This window comes from Grammomys surdaster, unplaced genomic scaffold (assembly GCF_004785775.1).
Source record: "Grammomys surdaster isolate TR1022 unplaced genomic scaffold, NIH_TR_1.0 188, whole genome shotgun sequence".
Lineage (NCBI taxonomy): Eukaryota > Metazoa > Chordata > Mammalia > Rodentia > Muridae > Grammomys > Grammomys surdaster.
The window spans coordinates 8138779-8159183 of NW_021604633.1; the positions used below are offsets into that span (position 1 = coordinate 8138779).

The following is a 20405-nucleotide window of genomic DNA, read 5'->3' on the forward strand; positions in this document are numbered from 1 at the left end:
CTTCCTTCCTTCCTTCCTTCCTTCCTTCCTTCCTTCCTTCCTTCCTTTCTTTCTTTCTTTCTTTCTTTCTTTCTTTCTTTCTTTCTTTCCTTCTCTTTTTCTTTCTTCCTTCCTTTCATTTATTTACTTTATATCCCAATATTAGCTCCCACCTCCTCCCAGTACTCCCTCGAACACATCCCCCTCCCCTTCTCCTCTGAGATGGGCGAACCCCACCCTAGATATCACCTCCTTTCCTCTCACACATCAAGTCACTGCAGAACTAAGCGCATCCTCTTGCACTGAGGCCAGACAAGGCAGCCCAGTTAGGGGAACAGGATCCACAACATAGCAAACATTTGTAATCACTGAGGCCTCCCTCCAGCCTTTTATTTATTTAAGATGGGCTCTCAGCAGGTGTGGTAGCACACCCCTTTAATCCCAGAACACAGGAGGTGCAGGGTCTCAGTGAGTTTGAAGCCAGCCTGGTCTATATAGTGAGTTCTTGAACAGCCAGGGCTATGTAGAGCCTCGGTTTCAAAAAAAAAAAGTTAAAAAAGGGGGGGGTCTATTTTAGTCACTTCATTCTATTGCTATAAGAGTCACCATGCCCAAGGCAACTCATAAAAGAAAGCATCTAATTTGGGGCTTATTTACAGTTCCAGAGGTTTAGTCCATTATCATCATGTCGTTGAGCATAGTGGAGTGTAAGTGTGGTGCTGGAGAAATACCTGAGAGTTATATCCTTATCAGTAGGCCGAGAGAGATTCTGGGCTTTTGAAACCTCAAAGCCCACTCCCAGTGACAGACTTTCCCCAACAAAGCCCCACCTACTCCAACAAGGCCACACCTACTCCAACAAGGCCACACCTACTAATCTTTCTAATTCTTTCACATGGTGCCACCTCACCGCCTGGTGACTAAGCATTCACACATATGAGCCTATGGGAATCATTCTTATTTAACCACTACATGGTCTCACTATAGGCTTTAAACTCAAAATCCTCCTGCCTATGCCTCCTGGGTAGCTGGGATTATGAGCCTGTGCCAACATGCCTGGTTTATCTCATTAGTTTAAACTAATTGTTTATTTTGCAAGACATTAATTTCTCTGAAGTGATACCACTCTGTTTTGGGAGTTGTTTGTGCTGGAGACTAAAGTCAGGGCCTTTCACACGACAAGCAAATCTATGTTATACCACCGAGCCTCACACCAAACAGTGTAGTAACATTCTTGTAGATTTGAAGATGGGTTTTAAATTCTTCTGCTTTCCGTCATGGTTCTTGCTCATTCCAGGTTTATCCCATTTCTGTGTCATTGTCTTTTGTGCTTGGCTGGTCAGCTTCATGATGGGGCTGCTGTAGTAACGCCAGTTAATTGCTGACCATGAATACCTAGAAGATAGGTCCCAGCAAGTTGGCTGGAAGTCTCCATGTGCAGACCCAAAAGAGCATCTGGTTACAAGGCCCAAAGTCTGGACGATTCCTTGCAGCTGGTTAGTTTCTTCATAAAAGAATGCTGCTTGATCCCATGAGCAGCTTAGGCACCCGGGATTCCTCCTTAAAGACAATCCCTGGGTCCTGTTTGCGATCTGTTCATGTCTACTCCCTGAGCTGCTTGGAAGCTGGTGTCTACACCTCTCCAGTTCATTCTCATTGACAAGAAATCCTTTGTTTCTCCCTAGAAGGTTGACTGAGATGGAGACAGTGGCCTGTCAGGCATGGTGTTACTTGGTGGTGTGAGATAGTAGAGATGTGGAGGTGACCTGTATGGAGACCAACTGTTGTTCAGCTATGCTTCGTCCTCATCTATAACCAACTAGCTAGCTAGCTTCCTTCCTTCCTTCCTTCCTTCCTTCCTTCCTTCCTTCCTTCCTTCCCTCTTTCCTTCCTTTCCTCCTTCCTCTCTCCCTCCTTCCCTCCTTCCTTCCTTCTTAATTCTTTCCTCCCTCCTTCCCTTCCTTCCTTCCTTCCTTCCTTCCTTCCTTCCTTCCTTCCTTCCTTCCTTCCCTCCTTCTGTCTTTCTTGTAGCCCAGGCTTGCCTTAAACTCCTGATCCTCCTGTGGTAGACTCATCCACAGTTTGCAGCCCTCAGTAGATCAGGCACCTGACTTCCTAGACGGTTCACAGCAAGCCAGCTCCTTCCCCACTAGTCAGCACTTCTCCAGGCACATAGTCTTGTAAAACTATGTGTAAATCTGTTCATACTTGTTCTTCAGGTTCTTCTGGTACAAATAGCAGAAAACTGAACTATTGACACTTTAGTGATGAGGATTCTTACCAAATGTGACGAGGAGTGCACAGGTTAGGGAAGCCAGTCCCCAGAGATCAGGGATTGCTCTGCTGCATCCTCCCCTCCCCACTACATGTGTGAGTGTGAGTGTGTGTGTGTGTGTGTGTGTGTGTGTGTGTGTGTGTATGGGATATGTGAATCCTATGTAAAGGTCAGAGGACAATCCTGTGGAATCTCTTCTCTAGTTCCACCTTTACATGACTTCTGGATATTGGACCCAGGTCACCACAGCAAGTGCTTTTGAACACTGCATCTCACTGGCCCTCTTTGCATTTTGCTTGAAACTTTTACCAACTCTAGTTCCTAGGGCTTCCTCCTCTGAGTCCAATAGCAAGATGGCCACAGCCACCCAGTGTGTCCGACTTCATGGTCCAATTGAAGTCTAGACCACTTTCCATGTGTATTCTTCACTGGTTCTCTGAAACACCTTTTATCTTTTAAAGCAGTTTTAGGATGATAGAAAAATTTTATTGAAATGACAGATATTTCCTATATTTACCCTGCCCAACCCATCACACACATGTGACAGAGATTTCTTGTGTTCCTCCTGCCCTGTTGTGTGTGTGTGCACACCCCTTTCTAAGCCAATCATTAGCAAACACAATTTAAAAAGGCCTACATGGGTATGGGGTAGCTATCATCATTTTTCTGCTGCTCTGTGTTATTTGACTCTCTTCCCCTTTAAAAAAAAAATCGTTAAGTATCTTTGTTGTGGAATCTGGGGAATGAAGTTAATGGTTGTGTGTGATTTCTATATCTCATTTCATGGATAGTCTTACAGTTTGGTATTTACTACAGAATTTTCCACTATAACACAGACATGAACACACTTGTGTCTGCTTATAGGTGAATACATAAAAAAAATTGGGAGCTAGGTATAGCTGTGCATACCTATAATTCCAGCACTTGAAAGGCTGAGGCAGGAAGCTTTTAACTTAAAGGATAGCTTAGGCTACATAGTGAAGAGAAAAGTCCATTGTGGGGCATGGGGCATTGTAGGTACCTGCCTGTCAACCCAGCACTTTGAAGGTATTGAAGGTAGAGGCAGGAGAAATAGGTGTTCTGGGACACTCTTAGCTCCCGAGTGAGTTTGAAGCCATCCTGATCTACATGTGACCCTGTCTTTAAAAAAAAAAAATCAAAACAAAAACAAAACAAAGGTTGTTGCTTGTAACATATGGAATATTATTCAGACACAAAAGATGGAAGTCTAGCTATTTTCATCAACATAAGTAAACTTTGAGAGGGTTCCGTTAACCAAAACAGGCCCAAATAGCACTGTATGTTTCCACTTTTATGTTGACTCTTTTAAAAAGTTGAACTCAGAAATAGAAGGCAGAAGCCGGGCATAGTAGCGTGGGCCTGTAGTTCCAGCAGCAGGAAGGTGAGGAAGGCGTATCATGAGACCAGCCTGATCTCATAGCAAGAGCCTATGGTAAAGCTCCCCACCGCCAATAAATAAACTGAAAGGAAGGGAGGCACAGGGAAGGGAGGCCAAGGGAAGGAAGAGAGACTAGAGCATTAGTGACTGGCTGAGAGGTGGAGGAGTGACAGGAGCCAGGGCAGGTCCAGGTCAACTCTAGCTGATAAGACTGTGTTACAGATCTGAGTGTCACTGTAAAAACAAACAAAAAAAGAGCAACTGTGCTCAAGACTGAGTTCAAGACTAACCTGAGTCACTTGATAAGACTCTGTCCCAAAATAAAACTGGGAAAGAAGGAGTTCCAGCTAGTGGGCGAACTCTTCTCTAGTTGGCATAGAGCCCTGAGTTCAACCCCTAGTAGGCAGTAGAAATATGACTCTAAGAAATGATGGACATGTTAATTTTTTAGCTAACTTGATTGAAGGAATGATTTCACAAGATGCACATATATTAACTGTGTGGTGGCCCATGCCTGGCCTCCCGTCACTTGGGAGGTAGCAAGATAACAGTCGTGGTTATCTTCCATGACACAGCAAGTTCAAGGCCAGTCTAGGCTACATGAGACCCTATTGCTGTAATGTATCTCTGTAAAACAGGGGAAAAGAAAGAAAACAGTACCTCTTCAATCCCCCTTTTTTTTACACATATGACGATGATGATGCTAACTCTCTTTTTTTGTTTCTATGTTCTCAATGTTTGTCATGAAAATTCCCCTACATGCTGGAAAGCAGTGATATATTGATGAATACTTCCCTAACCTGATTCTAACAGTTGTTATATTAATATGTTACAGTTTTATTGTAATGTATTCTTGTTAGTGTCTTTTGACTTACATACACCATGACTTTTCACTTGTAAAGACTTCTTGCAAAAGTGAAAATAGTTGGCTGTTGTGGCACTTGCCAGGGGGATATGATGAAGAGGCGTAGGCAAGTAAAATCATGAGTTCAAGCCCAGCCTACATTACAGGTTTTGCATTTTGCCAGGCTAGGTGGTGCATGTCTTTAACCCAGACACTCTGGAGCATAGGCAGGCAGATCTCTGTGTGTCTGAGGCCAGCTCATTCTACATAGCGAATTCTAGGCCAATCAGGGCTACATAGAGACCCTGTCTCATAAAGCAACAAAACAAAACAAACAAACAAAAAGCAATTTTCCTGTATAACCAAGATGCAATCAACAAAATCCAGGTTATCTTTATCCTGCAGGACAAGGCAGGTTTGCCATGATGGCTGAGCTACTACCCAAAAGCCTTTTAGAAAATTTAGAAACAAATGTTTAGGGTTGGGTTCAAGTCCAATTCCCAGCACTCACATGGCAGCTTACAACCATCTGTAAGACCAGGATCCAGTTTTTTTCTTTTTTCTTTTTTGAAATTAATTTTTTATTGGCTATTTTATTTACATTTCAGATGTTATCCCCTTTCCCCATTTCCCTCCCCACCCAGAAACCCCCTATCCCATCCCCCCTCCTCCTGCTTTTATAAGAATATAACCCCACCCACCCGCCCACTCCCACCTCTCCACCCTCGAATTCCCCAACACTGGGGCGTCCAGCCTTCACGGGACCAAGGACCTCCTCTCCCATCTATGCCTGACAAGGCCCCTCAGACACCCAGGCACACAAGTGATGAACAGATAGATATACATGCAGACAAGATTCCCCTACACGTAAAATAAAATAATCATTTTTCCCCCTTCTCTTTTCCCTCTTTCTCTGACCCCACTTGCTCCAGCCCAAGGTACACTGTAGCTGTCTTCAGACACCCATATGAGGGTATCAGACCTCATTACAGATGATTGTAAGCCACCATGTGGTTGCTGGGATTTGAACTCATGACCTCCTGAAGAGCAATTGGTGCTCTTAACCGCTGAGCCACCTCACCAGCCCAAAATAATAATTTTTTTTTTAAAATCTGTTTCCATGGCTGGGAATAGAGTACATGCCTAATGTGTTCTAAGCCCCTGACTTTAACCCCCAGCACTGCATTGACCGGGCAGGGTGTCACACACCTGGGACCTCAGATACTCTGGAAGTAAAGACAAGAGACTCAGAAGTTCAAGGTCATTCTTGACTACTTAGTGAGTTCAAGACCTGAGATACATGAGATCCTGTCTCAAATCTTCTTAATTTTTTTTTAAATTCATGTATGCACACTAAGGAAGTCTGGAAGGACATAAACTAAAATGTTGGTAATACTTGATCTTGGGTGAGTGTTTGTAGATGAACTCCCAGAAGATGGTCACTAGACTCTGCATAAGTTCACAGGTCACAATCCTCCTGCTCCCACTAGGGGTTCCCCCTTGGGCTTTCATTGTACTCCAGAGGCAGCAAGCCAGACAGCACTGTGCTCCTAATGGTAATGGGTCCGTGTGGAGAGCTATCAACCCTGCAGCTTAATTTTTCCCTTTCGAAAGTTGCCATGGGCTCACCCTCCCCGACATCGTGGCAGGGCTGCTTTTCGGAGGCATGAAATGGGCGGATCCGATTTCCTCAGGATAACTTGTTCTCTCTGTTCTCCCCTCTCACCCTCAGACCATCATCTGCAAATAGCATAAGCAGCAGTACATCTTCAAACCACAGCGGCTACACTCCAGAGCCCCCTCTCCCCCCAGCTGGAGGCGACCTTGCCAGCCGACTGTCCAGTGATGAAGGGGAGATGGACGGAGCCGACGAATCTGAGAAGCTCGACTGTCAGTTCTCCACGCACCACCCCAGACCTCTTGCGGTAGGCCTCCTCTGTTCCTTCCATGGTGTCCCCTGTTGCTTCGAAGGCCCCTTGGTGATGGCAACAGAGGCCTGTATTCCTAAGGAAAGGACTGCAGGGTATAGCCTCATCCGAAGGCTTTCCCAAAGGTGTAATGGCGTAAGAGATGTCCTTGAGTGTCATGGAATGAAATGAAGGGGCTCCCCACTGGCTATAATCCCTTAAGAATGCTTGAGAAATAGTGTCTATAGAAATGTTCTTGGGAGCCAACCTTCTGACCTTGCACATCTCTAAAACAGAGCCCCTGGTCCAGGGTTAGCCAGATGCAACTGCCCTAGAAGCTGTCTTACCAACCACACAGGTACCAAGCTTTCATCATTTTCCCTGTGGCTCTATGTCTGACTGTTGTTACTGTGACCATATCGCAACAGAGCCAGTGGTAGGGTGTTTCACATCACTGTGATTGCTTATCAATGAAAGACGTTTGAGGGAATGACTTTAACAGTTGAGATGATCACTGGCGTCATAAGGGGAAACAAAGGCATCAGTTGGAAGCCTGTTCACATTTGCCTTATAGTCCTCTGAGAGAGGAAGCGGCTGGTGTGACAGTCACAGAGCCCAGTGCTGTGTCCCTGGTAATAGGGGCCTCATGGTGGTTTGTTCTGCTGCCAGCCTGAGCCTTCAGGATTAGCTCTGACTGTAGATCTCAGGAGCTTTGCAAGTGAACTCAATCCTGCTGGAAGACAAGGTTGGTCTTTCCTCCTCCACACGTGTACGTGTGCCACTTCCCATTTCTGGAGATGCCGGGGACCTGTGGTTCACCTGTAACCTGTGACTTTGCCGGTACTGAAGTAGTGAGGGGCCAGCTGTGGTGATTTTGTCCGCAGTTGTAGAAAACCCAGTGCCTCTGTACTCACAGGAACATTTCATTATCTTACATGGCAAGAAGTCTAGAGGCAGGTGCCCTTACCGCCTGGGTCCTGTCTCTACTACGTCCTTACACATCTTTGCTGTTAACATTTTCATACATTGACCACAGCTCCTGTGTCACATTGTCACCTGCTGCCATTCTAAGCAGAGAAGGGGGACACACAAAAAAGGGGGTCTTCCAAGATGATACATTTTTTCACTTACGAAGCAAGATCATCCCGTGAAACCCCGACAGATGTCTCCACGTACGCAGTGCAACACTGCTGTGACATGTCTACCGCTACACTGGCAGGTGGCAGAGAGGAAAAGGAGTGTGGTGACTCATCTGTGCCTCATTCCAAGGTCTGGGAAGAGATGCGTCTTCTCTGTAACTGCTGCACACATGGCATCAAGACAAAAGTGTGGCTGTGTTAGCGAAGAGAAGGCAAGGCCAAGTAAGGCAGGACACTGCAGAGGACAATGGCAGCAGGGTCTGCCACAGTGAGCATCTGCAGCTCCGCCCGAGGCACACAGAGCCAGCTTCCCTGGCTATCTGACCTCAAACCTAAGCGGTATTAGGTATGCTGGTAGCCAAAACCAAAGGGGCCTCCACCTCCCAAGTCTAAAAGTCCCAAAAAGCCAGGATCAGGAGAGCATCAAGAAATCTCTCCACAGGGCAAGCTGCTATAGGAGATTAGCCACATTCACAGGGCATTATAGGCCCTTAATGTTTTGCTGATCAAAATGGAAAACCCACCATGATTTGTTTGTTTGCTTTGTGTGTGTGTGTGTGTGTGTGTGTGTGTGTGTGTGTAATAAACCCTCGCTCAGTGTATCCTTAGCAATTGGGATGATAAAGGAAGTGATAGTTACACCAGAAACAGCTCCCACAGAGAGGTGAAGACCAGCTTCTGTGCTGAAGAGTTACCATGTATGTTTTTCTCCTTGGTCAGTAAGAACATTCTGTAGTAAGTAATTGTGGTATCAGATTTTGTGGGTAGCAGGGTTTTAACAAAGAACAAAGGGAAGACCCTGCAGTTCCTCCTGCAAATGGTTCCAAAGGCCACTCCAGGATGCCTTCTCGGATTGGGTGCCAGTCCAGCACTGAGTCTGGGCTTGCAGCCAGGGAGCTGCTGGAGTCCTGGGGGATGGGGAAGCACCATTTGAATTATAGAGTCCTTTGCAGACTTTCCTGAGCTCTAGACCCACTAAATGTCACCTTCTCGGAGGTTGCTTCTGGCATTTCTGTCCACTGGCCTCCAGGTGTCCCACATCACAATCAGTGTTTATTAAATGCCCAAATATTTCAGCCGTGAGTATTAAATTCAGTGGTTTATTTCAAACATTTCTGTGGGATTTTTCAGTCCACTTTAAAAAAAAAAAAAGGTGGTTCTGTTTGTTTGTTTTTGTTTTCCTAAAGATAGTCCCACTATGTGGCTTTGAACTCATCATTCTCTTGCCTCAGCTCCCAAAATCCTGTTCCCCCTTTTAAAGTTCCTAATCTCTTTGATTCTTACACTGAGGAGGAAGAGAATGAAGTCCCTACACTTTAAGCACTGATAGCCATCACATATGTAATTGTGTATATATGATGAGTCTAAGTGATTTCTGTTGTGGATTGCCCTGGTGCTGTTTGTATTTTGATGCTAATTCTGCTTTCTGAAGAGGGGCTGCCCGCAATGAGGAGTGGATCAGATACTCAGGCGACTCCATGTGAACCTTCTCCCTATGTTAACTGGTGAAATAAAGGCTAGAGCCTGTGATTGGGCAGTGGAAGCGAAAGGTAGGGCTGGAAGTTTTAGAGAAGAAGAAAGAGGAAGGAGGAAGAAGAGACAGGCAACAGATTTCATACAATGTATAGTAGATGTGCCATCAGTATTCACAGTGGGAGGAACAGTCAGATGAGGCCATTAGCAATGAGAATTATAAATTGGGCATCTATCTTAGTTAGGGTTTCATTGCCGTGACCCTAACCGTGACCAAGGCAACTCTTATAAGGACAACATTTAATTGGGGTTGGCTTACGGGTTCAGAGGTTCAGTCCATTATCATCAACGTTGGGACATGGCAGCATCCAGGCAGGCATGGTGCAGGAGATGCTGAGAGTTCTACATCTTCATTTGAAGGCTGCTAGTGGAAGACTGACTCCCAAGCAGCTAGGGCAAGAGTATTAAAGCCCACACCCACAGTGAAACACCTACTCCAGCAGGGCCACACCTAATGATGCCATGCCCTGGGCCAAGCATATGCAAACCATCACAGCATCAAAGGATAGGATCATAGTTTCCAAAGAGGGAAACAGCAGGCAGAGGGTAAGTAAGAGCTCAGAACTGTGATGCATTCCTGGGCATTTTATGAGAGCAGATGAAGCATGCAGATGTGGCAGAGGCAGAAAGATCTCTGTGAGTTCAAGGCCAGCTTGGTCTTCATAGTGAGTTCTAGGATAACCAGAGCTGCATAGTAAGACCCTTTCCAGTAAGAATGAAGCAAAACACAAACAAACAAACAAACAAAAACGTGTTTTAGGGGTTGGAGAGATGCCAGCCATTAAGAGCATTGGCTGCTCTCCCACTGGTCCCAGGTTCAATTCCCAACACCTACATGGCAGCTCCCAACTGTCTGTAACTCCAGTTCAAGGAGTCTCACGCTCTCACACAGATATATATCTTTTAAAAAAGGAAAGGTGTGCAGATGCCATTGGGACTGACATGGAACAGCAGTTCACCTGCAGGAAGTTTCTAAGGCATCAGATGGGGAGAACCAGCCTTTTCACCCCTAGAATGGAGGCAGAGAACCCCAGGTTCATAGAGATAATGGGAATTGTGATGAACAGGCAGAGCTGCAAAGGCCCCCTGGCTGCTGTTGCTCTCTTGTTTTCTATCCTAAACCACTGGCTCCATCCTGAAGTAAAGAGTGTGGCCTTCCATGCCACAGAAAATTGAATGGCACAATCACCGGCTTAAAGTGTGAACTTCTGCTGGGAATCCAGAACTCAAACTACAACATCACAGAAGTATTTTTGGCCTCAGTACCAGTTGCTTCTTTTCTTTGGAGTAAAATGGTACCCCTGTGTGTTTTTATGCAAATGTTATTTTTCTCTATGTAGCTTATTAACCTGTAATCAAAATTAAAATGTTTTTCTCCCTCACAGTTCTGCTCATTCGGGAGTCGCCTCATGGGACGCGGATACTATGTGTTTGATAGGCGATGGGACCGATTTCGCTTCGCACTGAACTCCATGGTAGAAAAACACTTGAACTCGCAGATGTGGAAGTAAGTGAGCACCGGTTTCTTCGCGGTCTAAGATGAGAGCCGCCTCACCCTTGCCTAAGCCTTATAGAGGAGCCCCAGTACTTGGCTTGCCATAGACCAAAATGAGCCTGAAGTCAGGATTCCTGACTCCGAAAGGTCACCTTTGATTAATAGCATTTTGGAAACACCGGGAATGGGCTGTTTTCTTTGTCTTCTTGGGAGATGGTTGTTGTATTGGTAATCTTCTAAACCAAATGAAAAGGATCTTAAGGTAAAATCAAGTTTATTCCATAGGATTATAGGCCTTTTTTTTTTTTTAATGACCATTCAGATTGTCTAAAGATGTTAAGAATGTGCTTCTGTTTGTGATGCTAATGGTTCAGGAACAATGGTAAAAACTTTCACAATGATTTCACACAAATTTCTAGCTAGTTGCTGTCCTCATTAAAAACTATGTAGAGTTGTCAATAGGGCAGATTCTGAGCAATGTTGTGAAGTTGGTTAAGTTTGTCCTTGGCCCTCCCCATCTCCCTAGGGCCCTCTCCTCACCTCTCCTTCTCTCTCTCTCCTCTAAAGTCCAGCTTATAATCCATTGTTTATTCTCCAACATTTCCCAGTGCACTTACATTTTATGGGGGATGTACAGAAAGGGGAAAAACCTAGAATGCTCCTGGGAACGTTTAGTAGGCCTGGACCCTCTTAACCGTGACCCTTAAGAAGCTACCTTTAGGCCATGTCACCAACCTCTGAATGTCCCCACCCCCCACACTCCTCCTAAGGGAGCTTGAGTGTATATTCCAATAAAAGGGTGGATCGCATCCGTCTGGATCTCAATAACAGTTGCGATCCTCAGCCTGCCCTATGAGGCCCATGAGGGGCCACAGGGCATCCCGAGAAACAGAGGAAGAGGAAGCAGAACTCACAGCCTGCTCCTCTCCCAGGGGGGCTCTGTCATCTTAGCCCCTTGGCAAACATAGACCTGGGTCCCCATTGTTTCTGTTAAGCACTCACAGGGTACTCAGGACAGATGCTGGTATATTAACTAGGAAAGGGCCACAAGAGAAGCTTATAATGTCTTCCTGTGTGAGTGACTGCCCTGCTGGTCGACAAGGCATCATTAATTTTCTGTTTGTATTACATTTAGAATCTTAGAAAGTCCTGCTTAGGGATTAAGTAGTTCTTGGTCATTTTGGTGGCCTAGGCCTCTGCCTTAACTTCCAAATATGGCAGCCAACCCTGGTGATTCTCCCAGCTCTCTGCTCTCCTGTGTTATAGAAGTGTACATCCCCGGCACGTGGAAGGAATGTGTTGATCTGTATTTCACTCGCTGGTGCTCTGTCAGCTCAAGCTCGATATTGCTTTCCTCCTCAGGCACAGAAGCCCGAGCCACAGGGCATCAGGTCCCTCCCCTCTGTTCAGGACTTGCCTAACCAATCTGCTGTCACTGAGCAACATTGGGGCTGCCTGGGTGTCAACTCTGGAGAGCGTAGCACCCCGCTGCCCTCTCAACCTCGCTGCCCAAACTCCAGGCCCTGAAGGGCCCGAACCTGGAGGGATGGCAGCCGATGGGGGCATGGAAGACATTAGGAAGAAAAGGAACGGCCAAGACTCTTTTTTCTTTAACAAGCATTTAACTCTGCATCAGGAGACGCCAACACAGTATTCTCTTTCAGCCAGGTCAGCATCTGGATCTCCACGCCAGCTGGCATGGGAGGATGGGAGCTGTCAGGAATTTGATCACATCTCTGGGCTTTTATATGGGACTTCCTGTAGGCCATGTGCAAAGCCTAAGCCAGGCAGCCCAGCAAAGGTGAAACCCACTGCCATTGGGCACCTAGGAAACATCAAAACTGCTTACCATGGGGGAAAGGCTTGCAGGGACAGCTCTTCCTCCCACCTCTCCTTTACCAGTTAGGGTTAAAGAGGAGAGGAAAGAAAGATCTAGAACGTATACCAGAAGTAGCAGCCATTCCAATCTTGGGCAGAGGCCAAGTAAGGTTTAGGACTTCAATGCTGCCTGTCTGCACAATTGGAAGTATTTATACTATTTAATGAGAAAAATGTAAACCGGGACAATAAGATGTATCTCATTCAAGGTCCCCAACTGAAGCCCCATCCCCTTAAGTAAATTAACTTGCCTGGTACTTGTAAATTACCCTTATTACAAGTCATGGTCAAATCTCGACCACTGTGTCTAATTCTCTGAATTTAGATGGTCAGAACATAAGCCAGGAGTCAGGGGCACGGCAGTTGCTAGTGCTTCCCAGAGTGTGCCCTTGGCCTGTCAGGAAAGCCTTATGCAGGGCCAGACAGTTCTAAGGATGTGTGCAGACCTCCATGGTTTGCCTCCATGGGAACCCCTTCCCAGCATGCATAGTCCCTGACAATACAGTTGTGTTGCTGCTGAGATCACCTGCTTTCCCATCCACTTCTCCATCCATCCATCTGTCCATACACTCATTCATCCATGGCCAAAAGTATCTGTGCAGCATCTTGTTTATAGGGCCGACAGGAGCTTTGATGTACCATGGGCTTGAGAGGAAGGAAATTCTCAGATGCCATCATGGCTGCCATGGGGCTGGCAACATTCTTCGCTTGTATTTGATCTCCTTGGTCTGACAGTTTCAAAGACACTCTGCTTCTGTACTCAAGGATGCCGCTGGGTTCCACCCTAGACATGGAAGCCACAGGCTCTCCTACAAGCAGCAGACGAGTGATCTTCAGAAGGGAATGCTAGGATAGGGTTTCCAGATCAGCCAGAAGTGGCTGGCAGAGGAGAAGGGGCTGTGCAAGCCCCACCCTTCTCTGTGCCTCAAGCTTGTCTCCTGGTGCTGCTTCTGAGAAGGAAAGCTCCTGAAAACAGACACTGGGGAACAAGCAGAGAGCGCTACAAAAAATAAGAATGAACTTGAAAGCATCTTGCTCCTAAGATCATTTTTTTCTTACAAAATCTGGAGCAGGATATGCCACCCCACCCCCGCAACCCCCTCCTCCTGCCATTCCAGGTCCCAAGAGTAGCAGCGGCTTGGGTCTAAGCTGTAAGATGGAAGTGAGTTGGAAGTGTACGATAGAGTCATTCCCAACCCAAGTCAAAAGGGTCTTATAGCTAGGTGTTTCCGCATACCTATAATCCTACACTCAGAAGGTGGAGGCAAGAAGAACCACAAGTTCAAGACCACCTGGGGCAATGTGGTGAGGCTCTGTCTAAAAGAACAAGTATGCAGAAGCCTTAAGGATGGCACCTTACCTGATGTTGGGATTGGTTCCAAGGACTTTCCCCTCAGGCGGTTCCACCCCAACTCTGATGCCAGTTTTAAGAAAGCCGACCAAGAAAACAGCGGTTTTTCCCATCTCTCCCTGCTCCCATGCGGTTCTTCTGCTCATATCCTGTACCTAAACTCCTGGTCCCCTCCAGGTACACCAGTGTCCAGGATGCTCACCTTTTCCCAGCCCAAGAACAGGGAGACTTGTGGAAGGGCAGCCTCATGCCAACCCCCCCCCCCACCAAGTAGAATGAGAAAGACAAGGGGAAAAAAAAACCAAGTTGCCCTAAGTATGAGCAACTTGATATTATGATTTCTCCAAGCTCCTGACTTTCCATGGACACCACAGGATCCAGTCACCATGAGCTAAAATGAAAGCACCTCTCTCTCTGGAGTAGCCAGAGGCATTGAGTACCAATGACAAGGGGATGCTGACAAGTGGGGGAAAGGCCTTTTCCAGAATGGGTCCAGCCAAAAGCAGTGTGGAGGAAACAGGAACGAAAGAGGTTGCAGTAGGCAGAGGTGGACATGTCCAGGTGGCCCAGGCCATTTTTCCTCATCAACTTTTATTGCTGTCAAAGGTGTGTGAGGTGGGGGAGACTGCTCAGGATAGCTATAGTCTTAACATCATTTGCCTTTTAGTCATAAACCCAAACGAGCCAGTCTTGAGTAGCTAAGTGTGGAGAACAGGCTCTGAAAGTATTAAGATAGTTGCGGATGTTGCTTTAGCGGGCAGCGTAGGGAAGGGCCATTCGTCAGATCATCATCCTTCAAAAGGCTTCATTCTCCATAGTCTGGTCCTGCTGGGTGTCCTCTGTAGCCCTGCCGATCAAAGCTTACCCGGCCTCCCAGGCGATGCCAACCCGATGTCTCACTGTTTCTCTCTGGCTCTTCTCTCGTGTTTAGGAAGATCCCTCCTGCGGCAGATAGCCCCATGCCCTCGCCAGCAGCCCACATCACCACCCCCGTTCCAGCATCCGTTTTGCAGCCTTTCAGCAACCCCAGTGCTGTGTATCTTCCTTCAGCTCCCATCAGCTCGAGACTCACCTCTTCTTACATAATGACATCAGCCATGCTCTCAGACGCAGCTTTTGTGGCATCGCCGGACCCACGCGTCCTCATGTCCCACACCACAGCTTTCCCCCATGTGGCTGCAACCCTCAGCATCATGGACTCAACCTTCAAGGCCCCATCCGCCGTGTCCCCGATACCAGCTGTCATTCCTTCCCCATCCCACAAGCCATCCAAAACCAAAACCAGCAAATCCTCAAAAGTGAAAGACCTGTCCGCTCGTAGCGACGAATCTCCAAGTAACAAAAAGAGGAAGCCGCAGTCCTCGACTCCCTCCCCCTCCTTATCCTTGCAGGCTTCCCTCTCCTCCCCATTGTCATCAGGGCCCCACAAAAAGAACTGCGTTCTGAATGCCAGTTCCGCTTTGAACTCCTATCAGGCAGCCCCTCCCTATAACAGTCTGTCTGTGCACAACTCAAATAACGGGGTAAGCCCACTCAGTGCCAAGCTGGAGCCCTCAGGACGGACCTCACTGCCCAGCGGCCCCATGGACATAGTGAGACAGGTGGGCGCTGTGGGTGGCAGCAGTGGCTCCTGTCCCCTCTCCGTGCCCTCCCTCGCACTCCATGCAGGGGACCTCTCTCTGGCCTCACACAATGCTGTGTCTTCTCTGCCCCTCTCTTTTGACAAATCAGAAGGAAAAAAGCGTAAGAATTCAAGTTCCAGTAGCAAAGCCTGTAAGATCACTAAAATGCCTGGTATGAATAGCGTTCACAAAAAGAACCCACCCAGCCTTCTTGCACCGGTGCCCGATCCCGTTAACAGCACCTCCTCTCGGCAGGTAAGGGAGCTCCTGGCACTGCCTTCATTGGCTCTGGGGGGCAGGGGGAGCTGGGCAGCGCCCTTGCTTGGCCAGGTGGCTCAGACAGGTAACACAAGTGTGACTCCTTTTCCCGGGTTCCCCGTAGGCTCCGAGAGTTCTTGGTAGGACTTTGCTAGTCCCGATGCTAAGCACTTTACAGTAATCACATCCTTCCGTCCTCAAAACAACCCAGCACAGGGCGGTACAAAATGGCCGCCACTTAACAGCTGGGTAAACCGAGGCACAAAGAGTCTCTGAGTTCCCCCATTCCTTTTGTCTGTTTTCATATCTTGAGGTTTTATACGAGGCCTACTTCATTAAAGAGTTCTGTTGCTAAGCAGTTTGATCTGATCTGTTGGAATCCCCTCAGGACGAGCCTGAAACCCAGGCTGGTTAAGTGATGCCAGGTACCATCTGGAGTGGCAGCCTGAGCATCCAGCTCCCAGGTGATTGTCCTCACCTCGTCAAGCTGCCCTCTCTTCCTAATATATGATGATGTAGCTGGTCCCTTCCTAATGCAAGACTACACCTTGCACCCAGTGGCAAAGGAGTACTCAGTGCCAGGTTACCGGTAGGGAGACTAGAAGGTGTGAATGACCCAAGAATAGCTGTATCTTTCCTTGACCTTTGCTCCAGTTCCCAAGGCAGGCTATCTCCTCAGACTGGGAGAGAGCTACTGTTGGCAGCTCTCTACAACTCTGGGCCAACCAGATGGGAGCTGAGAGCTGGAGGGCGGGGCCTTAGTTTCCTCAGCGAGCTCTGAGCTGGCTTTGAGAGCTGTTCTTGTGGAAGCAAGCAAGAGTAGCCCCACCGTGGAGCTAACACCAGACTCTAAGGCCAGCCCATTTAGGGATAGGGACTCTGGAGATATAGAAGATGGTTTGATGCAGCAGTTCTCAGCCTTCCTAATATTGTGACCCTTTAGTACAGTCCCTCATGTTGTGATGACCCCAAACACAAAATCATTTTTATGTTGCTACTTCATAGCTATAATTGTGCTACTCTTAGGAATCATAATGCAAGCATCTGATATACAGGGTAGCTGATATGCATCCCCTGTGAAACGGTTGTTTGACCCCCAAAGGGTCTGTGCCCCATTCGTTGAGAACCACTGCTTTAATATTTTGTGTCACCATACATGACACTTAGAAAATCCCCCAAAAAGAGCACCTCCTGAGGGGTATTCACAAGTACCCACACGAGCACGGGCCAGACAGCTGCAGCCTTGGCCAAGGTGAGGCACTGGTCCTCCAAAGTATTATACGGCCAGCACCCTCCAGATCCTACCGGGAGATTAGCCAGTATCCTCTGCAGACTCAGATATGTACCCACAATCCACCTAGGAATCTTGTGAAAAGGCAGCCTGAAAGTGAGCAGGCTAGGAGTAAGATCAAGGAGTTTGTGTTTCCAACAGGTTGCTAGGCCACTCCACCAGCCTGCGGGCCTCCCCTGGTACAGCAAAGTCATATTGCTTTTCCCATTTTAGATCAAGTTCTGGCAGTGGACTGATGGCTCCTGTCCCCAAACACTTCAGATCCAGGAACTCAATACCTAACCTGTTCTTAACCCATTTAATACATGACCCAAACAAGACATAGGAAGGTTACAGGTGCCCATAGTCACACTGCAGATAAATAGTGAGGCTGGGACTTACTTAACCCAGGCTCTTGGCCCTCTCAATTCTGCAGTGCCTATGGATGGAATATTGGCCTGTTGGCTCCCAGATTGTCTGAAATGCTTAGTCAGGGTGATGAGTCGGCAAAACTAGCAGGAGAAAGAGCAGATAAAACTCCCCAGAGAGTGTGTGTCAGGAGAGCCTTGACAACTGCCTGCAGGCCAGGCAGCACCCAACCCCCAATATGGTGATAGCTCAATACTTGTCATCAGGCCTCTGAGAAACAGCTTTGGCTAGACTCACCACTGGGCATTTTCAAGTATTAGGAAAGGAAAAGACCTTTGGCATCTGTTGTCACTTCTGTTAGAAGGCAGAGAAGAGAGCTCAAGAAACCTAAGATGAAAGCCAGGCATCAATGGTCCACGTGTAATCTATCCCAGCCCTTCGAAAATGAAGGTAGGCGAATCAAGAGTTCTAGGTCATCCTCTGCTACATAGTGAATTCCAGGCTAGTCGGGGCTACAAGAGATCCTGTCTCTAAAAAGAAATCCAAAATGAAGCTGTGTGCCTTGCAGACAACTTGCAGTTTCTTCTTTTTATATCTGGGAAGTAAAAAGCTAAAATTTTCTGCTAAGGTATTTAATTGGACACAGAGCAGTACTGTGAACCACAGGTATGTGCCTATGTGCAAAGAGCGGGAAGAGGATAGTGGAAGAGCTGTTCTGAGGTTGGGGGCAAGAACTGCCTTTGCAAAAGAGCTGGGGTCACAGGACTGTTGTCAGCTCCCCTCAGAGTTCACCCAACCAGGGGCCAAAGACAGTTACACAGAAAGGCTACGTATGTCCCCAAGCTTGCCATCCCGGGAACCCTACCAGGCAGGGAACAGTACCCCTCTCCTCCTGCCCTGCACATATGAGGGAATCCCAGCAAGATCGCTGGCTTTCCGAAGAACAAGGGGCTGACTGTGGGATTTCCTAACCAGACAAACCTAGTGCTTTATCTGTAGCACACCAGAGGAACCAGGGTTAAATACAAAAAGTGGGCTTGCACTGTGACCAGAGGTCCATGAGCTTGTGGGCTCTTGGGGTAGAGAGTGACATGGTCTGCCTCCTGCAGTATGCACATCTGAAGAGCAAAATTAAGAGCTCTCATCACTGCTTTATCTCAGAGAGGGCCATGCTCCAAGCCCCCATAAACTCTTGTCCCTTTTCCTGCCATGTCAGTTGGAAGTACCCATTCTGAGGAATTGAGGGAGTAAGGCATGTGGTACTGGTCTACTCTCCTGCCCTGACAAAATACGGCATCAGAAGGTCCTTCCCAAGTTGCCTCCGTGTCTGAATAGGGGTTCATGGTGTCTTTCAGGTTGGAAAAAATAGCAGCCTAGCTTTGTCACAATCCAGTCCTTCAAGTATATCCAGCCCAGGACACAGCCGACAGGTAAGTTTTCTAGGGGTGGAAGAAACCATGTAAAGCTAACAGGCCAGTAAGAATGTACACTGGAGTCAGTCAGACCTTAGTTTACATCTCACCTCCAGCTGAGAGGATAACTTGGCTTCCAAACACAGAGCTTCTAGTTATTATCTTTGGGTTCTTGAACCATTTGATTCTCTAGGCTTCCATTTCTTCCTCTATTAAGTGAGCTCATTATGGTCCCTAAGGTCCTAGGACCTGTATGAGGATTAGTTTATTCATGTAAAGTCTCTGAAAATGAGAACATAGTAAAGTCAAGTGTTAGCTACAGTGATTGTTATGACCAGCTCCATGGTGTCTGTAGGTTTATTCTCTAAGTGTCTGGTTTGGGTTTGTTAGCTGCCACATTGATACTACCTCCTAAAGGCATCATGGGAGTGAAACAAGATAGGAGAAGGGTATTGCTCGGGTGCATGTCAGCCGCTGCCTTCTCCAAGCCCCCGATGAACTGTAGCTCCCATTCGATGTGTGCTTTCACAGTAAGAACACTCAGTGGTTTTGATACACTTGAGGGATAGGAGTAATCAGTGTGGAAGCTCAGAGATCAGTGACATTATCCAAAGGAGCATGTGTGTATGTCCAGAGGGAAGGGCAGGGAGGCAGCTAGTTATGCCTCTTAGGTGGAGTAGAGCAGGTTGGTGTGTTGCCTCAAACATACAGTCTGCTGCGTTCCAGGGTTGAAAACACTGAATAGCAGCGTGCTGGTGTTTTTTGCCCTTTAGGGATTTTCCCATAAATCTTGGGTCAGAGTTTGAGCAAAGATAAAGAGTAGAGCTGTTTTGCCATCCCCAGAGGTTGGAGGGCCCCTAGGGTCCTGAGTCACTCTGTGTGACTAAGCAGCTGCAGCCAGATGCTTTTCTAGTCCAGAAGAGAGGCATGCATCCATCCGTCACCTCTGTTGACGTTTTAGAGGTTGCTGTGAGTGCCTGGAGAACACACCTTTATTCTTGCAAGCACAGCTTATGCCTGTTGCTCCAGATAGGGACTCAGATGCTGGCAGTTGGCTGTATTAAGTATGTAATGACAGCAGCTACTATTTATTTGACAGCCTCTGTCTGCAGGGCCTGCGCTTGCCCTTCACAGACATCACAGTCATTAGAACTTTGTAGCAACGCTGTGAGGGACAAGATTGTACTCAGCCAATGAGTAAAGATAGCCACTCTGAGAAAATTAGTTACTTGCACCCCCAAATCTCCCTCCAGCCTTGTCGCTATGGTGACTAACACATGGATTCCCTATAGCATCATCTTGTATGACTGCTCTTAGCCAGCTACAGGTCATGGGCTCTTTTCCTTTCTGTGACATACAAGAAAACTGGGGTTCCCTCCTGGATTCTCATGGCTCATCCTGAGTGAGATAACTTTTTCTTTTCTTTCCTAGAAGAACACAAGCAGAATGGGAAGGATACGGACTCTTCCCTAACAAGATGGTGAAGCCACTTCAAACCAGTCTGCTTGTCACACTCCCCAGGAGACTTAAGTCTGGAGAAGGGAGGGTGGCGCTGGCCTGTGGAGGGGAGTGTTTCCTGGATACTGCCTGTGGCTCCTCCTCCTCCTCCTCCTCCTCCTCCTCCTCCTCCTCCTCCTCCTCCTCCTCCTCCTCCTCTTCTTCTTCTTCTTCTTC

General features: G+C 47.4%; 1 protein-coding gene across 10 annotated transcripts in view; it reads left to right on the forward strand.

Annotated features, from left to right (window-relative positions):
* The window catches only part of Atxn7l1 (ataxin 7 like 1), a 217565-nt gene extending 197217 nt beyond the window's left edge, over window positions 1–20348 (forward strand). For 6 of the 10 annotated variants that reach the window (XM_028768793.1, XM_028768795.1, XM_028768799.1 and 3 more), the window contains 3 exons: window positions 6230–6422; window positions 10462–10583; window positions 14732–16035. In XM_028768793.1, coding sequence (XP_028624626.1) covers window positions 6230–6422; window positions 10462–10583; window positions 14732–15824 — 1408 coding nt within the window. In that variant the 3' untranslated portion in view covers window positions 15825–16035. Of the gene's footprint in view, window positions 1–6229; window positions 6423–10461; window positions 10584–14731; window positions 16036–18674; window positions 18750–20162 lie in introns of those variants that run through there. The other 4 variants (XM_028768794.1, XM_028768800.1, XM_028768801.1 and 1 more) reach the window with 2 other exon arrangements.
* Window positions 20349–20405: the final 57 nt, after the last annotated feature.